At 37.6% G+C, this 9,589-nt stretch overlaps 3 protein-coding genes across 3 annotated transcripts; all 3 read left to right on the top strand.

Annotated features, from left to right (window-relative positions):
* The first annotated feature begins 1,954 nt into the window (after positions 1-1,954).
* On the top strand, positions 1,955-5,335 carry LOC107848497 (pentatricopeptide repeat-containing protein At3g09040, mitochondrial). The gene has a single exon (XM_016693275.2). It carries the CDS (start codon positions 2,124-2,126, stop codon positions 5,250-5,252), a length of 3,129 nt encoding a protein of 1,042 aa, XP_016548761.2. The 5' UTR covers positions 1,955-2,123; the 3' UTR covers positions 5,253-5,335.
* Positions 5,336-5,408: 73 nt separating this feature from the next.
* Positions 5,409-9,353, top strand: LOC107848533 (DEAD-box ATP-dependent RNA helicase 10). The gene is made up of 5 exons (XM_047411632.1): positions 5,409-5,525; positions 5,765-5,911; positions 6,343-6,501; positions 7,531-7,862; positions 8,248-9,353. Exons 1-4 carry the CDS (start codon positions 5,409-5,411, stop codon positions 7,630-7,632), a joined length of 525 nt encoding a protein of 174 aa, XP_047267588.1. The 3' UTR covers positions 7,633-7,862; positions 8,248-9,353.
* LOC124897554 lies at positions 7,869-9,353 on the top strand. The gene is made up of 2 exons (XM_047410376.1): positions 7,869-8,355; positions 8,433-9,353. Exons 1-2 carry the CDS (start codon positions 8,196-8,198, stop codon positions 8,669-8,671), a joined length of 399 nt encoding a protein of 132 aa, XP_047266332.1. The 5' UTR covers positions 7,869-8,195; the 3' UTR covers positions 8,672-9,353.
* Positions 9,354-9,589: the final 236 nt, after the last annotated feature.

Below are 9,589 nucleotides of genomic sequence, written 5' to 3'. Positions count from 1 at the left end.
TCATTATTTATACACACAATTAATTTTTTTAAAAAAGGCCAAAAACATGGCAATTAATGACATAATTATCCAACTCATTAATACATATACACAATTAAATTAAAGGAACCAATTAATGGATGACAAATGACATTTTTCAAAATAATTATAAAATTATTTAATTTTATTTGACAAACAATCCTCCACCCTACCCTACCCCACCAACCCCCAAACCCCAAAGTCATCTTCTCCACCACTACCCATCCCCCAGACAACCCCCAGCCCAAGTCATCTTCTTGATTTGGCAGCCCCCTTCCCCTCCCATTATTTTCTCTATTTGCCCTTCCCCACCCCCACCCCCACCCCCAAACCCCAAATTCATCTTCTTCATATGCCCCTAATTCCCCCACCCAAGTCATCTCATCTTCTCCATTTGCCCCCACCCGCCCCCTTTTCTCAACTTAATTTCTCTATTTCTCAGTAATAATTTAAAAATCAAATCAGACAATCAGTATTACTAAACTTAGGACTAATTAAGTGTTCAATGTGAATATAGCTAGTCTTACTCTTCTGTACGTTGAAGAACTGCATAGAAATGCTAAGAGCATTTGCATATTTGTCAACCACTTGTTCATGGAGAAGAAACTGTTAGTGGGAATAGAAGGTGTAAATATGGAGGTGATGAATTTGTGGAGTTGTTGCTGTGGAGAAAGAGTATTTGTTAATTGTCATTAGGTTGCTGTTAGTGTGTTAGTGTGTTCCATTGATTCTTGAAAAATTCAACCTTCATTAATGGAGGTTAAGCTAAAGAAAGGTTATGTGGAGAAGAAAATGTGAGAGACTTTTTTGTAATTATTTGGTCAATAAAAGACATGTCATTAATTTATTAGACCAATTGTTGCTGATTTGGCAATAGAGATTTTCAATAATTTTTGAAAAATTCAAAGATGAAAAAATTATGAAAATACCCCTAAAAAATTATGAAAATACTCCTCAAACGCGCTTTCAATGCGTGTAGAACACGAATTTTGCCGATTCAGCAGAAGGTACAAAAGTGACACTTTATATCTATTTGAGGTGCCAAAAGTAAACAATGTCCACTTGAGGTGCCAAAGTGAAAGATAATGTCAAGTTTAGGGGCTGTCGATGAATTTGTCCTTACTTTATTCATAACATTGAGTTCATATTTCTCATTCAAAAAATAAATCAATTTACTTGAATACTCAATAAAAGAAGCATCACATATTCTCCGAGTTAGTGCCAACATGAAATACAAATAAATCATGATTGTGTTGTAACGAAATCTTAATGCTATCAATGTCATGACTTAAATCAAATGTATACTTTTTTAGTAGGCGTTTCGACATGCAATTTCATCTGATTTAAAATTATGAGATGAATCAACGACTGGATAAACGATTTCATCTCTTAATTTCAAATCATGAAATATATCAAAATTTTCAAATACCTTGAGTTGCGAATTTTATATCATGATTTTATTTTTTTAAAATATAAAAATTGACCCACAATTCTATATTTTATAAAAAAAGCCTAATTATTTTAAATTTTACAGTAAAACTCATGCTCAATGTGAAGAGATTATACATACCATGTGAAAGTATTATATTAAAGAATAACTAGTTACTGTTATTGTTGACTGGTGAATTTTTATGAAATTATATATAATTCAAAGTTGGTAATCGCAAGCATTTATTTATAAAAGGAATATAGAGACATCCAATTTATTTGTGTCGTATTTTAACATATTAAGATATCTTATTTATGAACTATTTATTAATCATTTGATACATTATATAAAATAAGAAATTTTAATAGTTTCACAACTTGTGGGATTTTCATATTTATGAGAAAATATAAAATTTAAAAAATTTAAATTGCATGTTCAAACAAAACTTTGATTTCATCTCAAATAATTTTATATTATAATTTGAGAGAGAGTTTGACCGTCACACCAAATAGCACGGATAACTTCATTAATTACTTCCCTCATTTACTTTTAGTTATAATTATAATATTATGACTTGGCATATTTATTAAAGAAATAGTTATGATGTTTATATTAAAGTCGCGGGTAATTATGAATCAACCCGCCAAAAAAAAAAAAGCAAATTGAATTTCTGTCGATGCGTCAAAGAGCTTCTCTTAAGCTTTCCCCTTTCACACAACATTGTCCACTTCTCTATCACTCTCGCAATTTCTCAGCCACTGCGCCGGCGACACTGCCCGGAATCGAACCTCCATCAGCTCCAACTACTCTCCTTTACAACAATCTCCTCAAAATATGCTTACAAGAATGCAAAAACCTTCACTCCCGCCACCTGTTCGACGAAATGCCCCAAAGAACTTCACGCTCTATAAAAGCTTGCAAAACCATCCATTTACAGAGCTTGCAACTTGGGTTTGCATCACAAGGACATTTAGGGAATTCCATTGTCGATTTATACGCCAAATGTGGCGACATGGTTTCGGCTGAGAAAGCTTTTTTTAAGCTTGAGAAGAAGGATAGTATGGCTTGGAATTCGATTATATTGATGTATTCGAGATATGGGTTGTTAGAGAATGTTGTAGAAGCTTTTGGGTCAATGTGGAATTCGGGAGTGTGGGGGAATCAGTTTAGTTATGCTATTGTTTTATCTGCTTGTGGTAGGTTAGTCAATGTTGAGTTAGGAAAGCAAGTGCATTGTAGTGTGGTGAAAACGGGGTTTGGTTTTGATTCTTTTACTGAAGGTTCTCTCATTGATATGTATGCAAAATGTGGTTATTTGATTGATGCTCGGAGGATCTTTGATGGGGCGGTGGAGCTGGATAATGTTTCTTGGACTGCAATGATTTCTGCTTATGTTCAAGCAGGTCTACCTCAAAAAGCAATGGAAGTTTTTGAGGAGATGCAGGAACGAGGTTGTGTGCTGGATCAAGTGGCATCTGTGACTATTATAAATGCATGTGTGGGACTACGTAGGCTTGATGCCGCTCGTCAGTTGTTTACTCGGATGACTAGTCCAAATGTTGTGGCATGGAATGTGATGATTTCTGGTCATGCCAAGGGAGGGAAAGAGGTGGAAGCTATAAAGTTTTTTGAAGACATGATTAAAGCTAGCGTTCGACCCACGCGTTCTACCTTAGGAAGTGTTTTGAGTGCAATTGCAAGCATTGCAAATTTATCCTTTGGCTTGCAGGTCCATGCTTTGGCATTGAAGCAGGGATTAGAATCCAATGTGTACGTTGGGAGTTCTTTGATTAATATGTATGCCAAATGTCAAAAGATGGAAGCTGCAAGCGAAGTATTTAATAGATTGGGAGAGAAGAATGAGGTGTTGTGGAATGCATTGCTTGCAGGTTATGCACAAAATGGCAGTGCTTGTAAAGTTGTCAAGTTATTCAGGAATATGAGGCTTTCCAGTTTTGAAACCGATGAGTATACTTGCACTAGCATACTGAGTGCATGTGCTTGTTTGGAGGATATGGAAATGGGGCGGCAACTCCATTCTATTATCATTAAGAATAAATTTGCATCTAATTTATTTGTTGGGAATGCATTAATAGACATGTATGCCAAATGTGGGGCTCTAGGTGAGGCCAGGCAGCAGTTTGAGAAAATGCTAATTAGAGACCATATATCCTGGAATGCAATAATAGTTGGATATGTTCAGGATGAAGAAGAAGAAGAGGCTTTTATCATGTTCCGAAAAATGATATTGGAGCTTAGTCCTGATGAGGCATGTTTGGCTAGCATACTCAGTGCCTGTGCTAACATACAAGATCTTAATAAAGGGAAACAAGTTCATTCCCTGCTGGTTAAGTATGGTCTAGAAAGTGGCCTTTTTGCTGGAAGCTCCCTTGTTGACATGTATTGCAAGTGTGGTAAAGTTAATTCTGCCAGTGAGGTTTTCTTTTGTATTCCTGATAAAAGTGTGGTGTCTACTAATGCTTTAATTTCTGGTTATGCTCAGACAAACATTAATTATGCGGTGCATTTATTCCAGAATATGCTTGTTGAGGGACTAAGGCCTTCAGAGGTGACATTTGCTAGCATTCTAGATGCATGTAGTGACCAGACTTACATGCTTGGGAGGCAACTGCACTCTTTCATTTCAAAGCTTGGGTTTTCATACGATGATGAATTCTTGGCGATCTCTTTAATAGGCATGTATTATAACTCAAGAAGATTAGAAGATGCAAGCTTGCTCTTCTCAGAGTTTACCAAACTAAAGAGCCCACTTCTGTGGACTGCTATGATATCCGGCAATATTCAAAATGACTACTGTGAGGAAGCTTTGCTTGGTTATCAGGAAATGCGCAAGTTTAATGTCATGCCAGATCAGGCAACTTTTGCTAGTGCCCTAAAAGCGTGTTCGACCTTGGCTTCTGTGCAAGATGGCAGAAAAATTCACTCTCTGATTTTCCATACTGGTTTTGACACAGATGAATTGACCAGTAGCGCCCTAATAGATATGTATGCTAAATGTGGGGATGTTAAATGTTCAGTGCAAATGTTTAGTGAAATGGCTAGCAAGAAAGACGTTATCTCATGGAACTCTATGATAGTTGGCTTTGCAAAAAATGGTTTTGCGGAAGATGCACTGAAAGTCTTTGAAGAAATGAAGAGAGCATCTGTAAAGCCTGATGCTATCACGTTCCTTGGTGTTCTGACTGCTTGTAGCCATGCAGGAATGGTATCTGAAGGTCGTCAAATCTTCAAGGATATGACTAACCTCTATGATGTTCGGCCACGCGCGGATCACTGTGCATGTATGGTTGATCTGCTTGGTCGTTGGGGAAATCTCAACGAGGCAGAGGAATTTATTGAAAGATTAGATTTTGAACCAGATGCTATGATATGGTCTGCTTACCTTGGTGCTTGCAAAATACACGGGGATGATAATAGGGGACAGAAGACTGCTGAAAAGCTTATTGAGTTGGAACCTCAAAATTCTTCTTCATACATACTGCTATCTAATATATATGCTGCATCAGGCAATTGGAGTGGAGTCAACTTCTTAAGGAATGAAATGAAAGAGAAAGGAGTGAGGAAGCCCCCTGGCTGCAGTTGGATTATAGCGGGGAAGAAAACAAATATGTTTATTGCAGGAGATAAATTTCATCCTAGTGCTGGTGAAATTCATGCACTTTTGAAAGATTTGACGGCATTAATGAAAGATGAAGGCTATTTTGCTGATATAGGATTTGTAATGGATGGTAGCATGAACAAAGCAAACCCCAGACTTGCCTGGGCTAATACTGCAGTACGATAATGTGAATAAATGGCTACAGTGGTGGGGGTGCAAGATGTAGATTAGGCATAGAAGAAACGAGAGTAGTGATGTGCTTTGGCAAAGGGAATGCAGAAGTTGATAGAACATGGAAAGCTCTACGAGGAGGGGGAGAGAGAGAGAGTGAGGAGGAGGAGGATGGGGGGGGGGGGGGGATGGGGTCAATTAAAGCTAATCGAGGGTGAAGGCAAATCAGAACCTGGTACAGTGGCAGTAGAATATGAGAGGGTTGCTCTCACTGCAAGATGTAAAACGGTACTTTGAAGGTCCTTAATGACAAATCCTTTTGTTTTGGCATTAAAATTACTAGGACTAGTTTAGCTATTGCGATAATTGTGGGACTGAATGCTAGAGACAGTATACAAGGAATAAACGTAAAAGCCCCCCTAGTTGAGGGGCTAAAGTTGTAATTGCTCTGGTTTGCTGAATTATGTTTTGTGGTCGTCAAATAATCATTTGTTTTCTGACTTCATTATTTTGTCGATGGTCCACAGGACTGCTATCTTATCTATATTCTGACTGAGATGTTTGGTAGTACGTCAATGGTTTTCATCTGTCCATGTGATGCGACTCGTCTTCTTGCGTTGATGCTTCGGAATCTTGGCTTGGGAGCCATACCAATTAGTGTTCAGATGACTCAGGTATACTCTTCAACTTCAAAGCATATTTTAACAGGTTCTTACTTTTCTCTTTGCTGGTTCTGTTTCATCCCCCAATCCCAACCCCTACCCCCATCCCACCACACACACACACACACAAAATCATTTTTTACTGGGACAGACAAAAAGGCTTGGAGCTCTAAACAAAGTTAAGTCTGGAGAGTGCAATATCCTTATCTGATGTCCCATCTGTTGGTATGGTTATCAACATAGATATTCCCACAAGCTCAAAGTCAAAGGTGGATCTTTTTATTCTTCCTGCTTGTAAAGTTGTATGCTAAAAAAAGTTGTATACTGTTTTTCCTGTTCATAAGGATGGTCCTAGGTTTGTCTATACTCATCATTTCAATCTAAATAATCTAATTTTGTTTTCTGATGTGATTTAAGCTTATCACTGTATGCATGGCCTGCAGGATTATATACATAGAGCGGAAAAAACTGCACTCTTTATGGGATTACACTGGGTATGCTGTTGCTGGGAAGGACTGCACAAGCAGGATGTTTCTGGGGTTGCCATATCATTAGTAAATCAGTATGAGTTGGAGTGGTATATGCAGATGGAAAACTTATTGGTATGAAAATACAAAACATTATATTTCGATACTATAATATCCTTTTTCCCTATGCATTATGTTCTTCACCTGTCTGCTACTACATATTGTTTTTTCAACCAGAAAAATATATTGCTTCGCTACCAATCAGAAGAAATAATATTGTGCTGCTGAATCCATGTTTAGAAAACATATTGTTTTGCTGAAATACTTCTAGCAACTAGACAAAAAGATTAATATTAACTACTTACTTTAAGAGCAATTTCTCATTCTTAGTATCTTCTTTTGTTTAAGGGAAAAATCAAGAGGTCGCTACTGCATCAGATTGACTGTCTCGTTCCATTCTCTCCCCTCCGCTTGTTTGCCTTTTCTCGATAAATCAATCAATTGATCAACATCATCTTTATGAATCCTCTATATTAATCACGCTCTGTTAGGACCCATTTGATTTTAGTACTCAATAATTGATATAAAAATAAAACTAGAGGATCTGGAAATTTACACTCATGAGTCATGACACCAGCTTCAAGATCTGTAACCAAAGTAAAAACTCCTGACAAACATTAGATTCAATGATATGTGATAACAAGTCTTTATTCTGACTAATTGATATTGCCTATCTGTAAGTTTGCTTTTATTGTGTTGTGAGGCAAATTTTCTCTACGTGATTTTAAGTTTGCTTTGTCTCCTTAGTCCTTTAGCACATCATGTTATTGCACCTATTGACAGGCGTATTTGGAAGTCTACATAGGACATGGCAAACTACTTTGAGGAATCTTCTCTCATTTTATCATCTAAGATTGCTACTTGCATATCCATCTTGAGATTAATATTTCTACAATGCATCTTCAGGATATTTTTGGTTTAGAGGTCAAATATTCACTCTTCTCCGGAACTTATATTTCATTTTGTAGACTTCCCATTTTATAAGTTACGAAAATCAATGCTCTATAAAAGTAATCCAGAAAGGGTGAATGATAGGAGCTTATTTGTTACTACTTTGAGGCTGCTTGATTCACAGAATAGTAAAATCATGTCTATACTTCTCAGGTCTTCGGATATGCTTCACGACAGAAATTAAATATTGCTGTTGCTATCAAGGGCCACTATAGGTTAAAGTGCAAAAGGGCGAAAGTCTCTGAGGGATGCTGAAGAAGCGACTCCAAATAGTTCGGATTATGAGGAATGGGGAGCTCCAAAAGCGGACAATTCATTGAAATCCAAAAATAGATCTGGTTGGTTGTCTGGGGACAATGTTACAGGGATAGAAGAGCTGAGGAGGGAAAACTACAATTATAAGAGTATGTCTCCATCTTTTGATAGGCAGGGAAGACGAAACAATAGTTACTCTCTCCGGATAATGGTCAAGTCCAGTCTGACAGGTCTGTTTACAATATTTGGTTTAATGATGCATCATACTCATGATTATCAAAAGATAGTTGACCACTTATTTATAAAACCTATTAGCTTTCAAGTAAGGTTGTTCTTTAGCTTTGAGTTTTTGATGCATTTCATGTATCGCAGTATACAAAGAAAGATGGCGGGTAGGAAGCGACTACTACTTTGGATTCTTCTATATTTTTTTTGAGTTTTACTTGCTCCAAAGTGTGTATGAGTTTACTTGATTTTCCATCTTTCTTTTGGTGCTCTCTCCCTTTTGCCTGATCTTTCCTTTGGGTTGAAGGGAATGGGAAGGGGGAGCTGGGCTAGAAGATATGGTTGGTCGTATTTTTACTGATATGTTGTGGTTCATTTTTCATTTGATAGATACCCCGGAAGAGCCAGAAGCAGGAGCAGGAGCCGAGGAAGGGGAGAAGGTAGGAGTAGGAGCTGCAGCAGGGGAAGGGGCAGGTTTAGGAGCAGGGACAGGGATAGGTATAGGGGTAGTATGAGAGTTAAGCGTAGGGGTTGTAGTCCTCTCCATAATTCTAACTGTGATCCATATGCATCAGGTGATAGAAGAACGGACCTTCGTATATCTACCCAGGTATGCAGAGACTTTCCACCGGGGAAGTGTAGGAGAGGCAGTGACTGCCACGTTGCCAGGTTCTTTCATCCAAATGCTGCCAATCATGGTGATGGAGGTCAATCAGAAGACAACTTGGCAGAAAGATTGAGTAGTAGACCAGAGTGTGGACATATCTCGACGTATACTGAAAGTGAAGGTCGTATTTACCAAATCAAGGGGTAGGCTTCATGACAAGCATCATTTGGAGGATGAGCTGCACAGAAACCGGAGTAGAGGTACAATTACTTGCAAGGATTTTGTGATTGTAGATTTTCTCATGATGGGGATTGGGGCATCAGGTGATAATTATGACAGAGGCACTCGGAGTACATCCTTTGATCATGGTCAGGACAATCAATCAAGCAGAACCGGGAACTTTGCAGGTAATTTGCAGTGGGGAAGTGCTACAAGGATTATTGCAGATTTTCTCATAAACTATATCATAGTTCAATTTTTAAGGAAGGATTATTGATAAATAAGTTCATGCATATCAAATTTGACATTTATATATTGTCAAAAAGTTGCGAGGCATTCTTAAGTCTTAACGAACAAATTGGTATTCAGGAAATATATATTATATAAGGCTTCACATGAATGTCAAGAAAGTTGTCGAAGAGTACTCTTTAACTATGTTGCTCGGATTCTTTGGATTTATTGTTGGGTGTGTCGGATCTTCCAAAGTAGTGTATTTTTGTGGATTTGCCATAGGTGCTGCAACATTTTTTTGAGAGTTCGAGCAACATAGCTTTTTATTGTAATGCACCTAAATAATCACATTGTAACTTAAGCTTATGTTATGGTGATCTGAAATGTGATTAAGAACTTGTGTAATGAATTTCAATTTGGTACAAATTGTTTGATTTTATTTTTGAAAGTCAAATTTATGCTGTTTATTTAACTTAATAAAATCGAAGTTTAATTTTGCTGTGTGGAGAACCGCTCTTCTCTCGTGGAAGAGCTCTACTGACCCTAGGCTTCGACGAATGCTCATGTGGTTTTGTTCTTTCGAAGTTACGGAGGGAATATTGAATTCGCTAAACCATTGAGTCAATTTCTTGTCGAGGAGGACCAGGTGAACACTGAAGAGGTTGCTGCGCACCA

Source organism: Capsicum annuum, chromosome 4 (genome assembly GCF_002878395.1).
Source record: "Capsicum annuum cultivar UCD-10X-F1 chromosome 4, UCD10Xv1.1, whole genome shotgun sequence".
NCBI classification, from domain to species: Eukaryota; Viridiplantae; Streptophyta; class Magnoliopsida; order Solanales; family Solanaceae; genus Capsicum; species Capsicum annuum.
The sequence above is the reverse complement of the archived record's forward strand: the minus strand, read 5'-3'. Positions and strand labels throughout refer to the sequence as shown.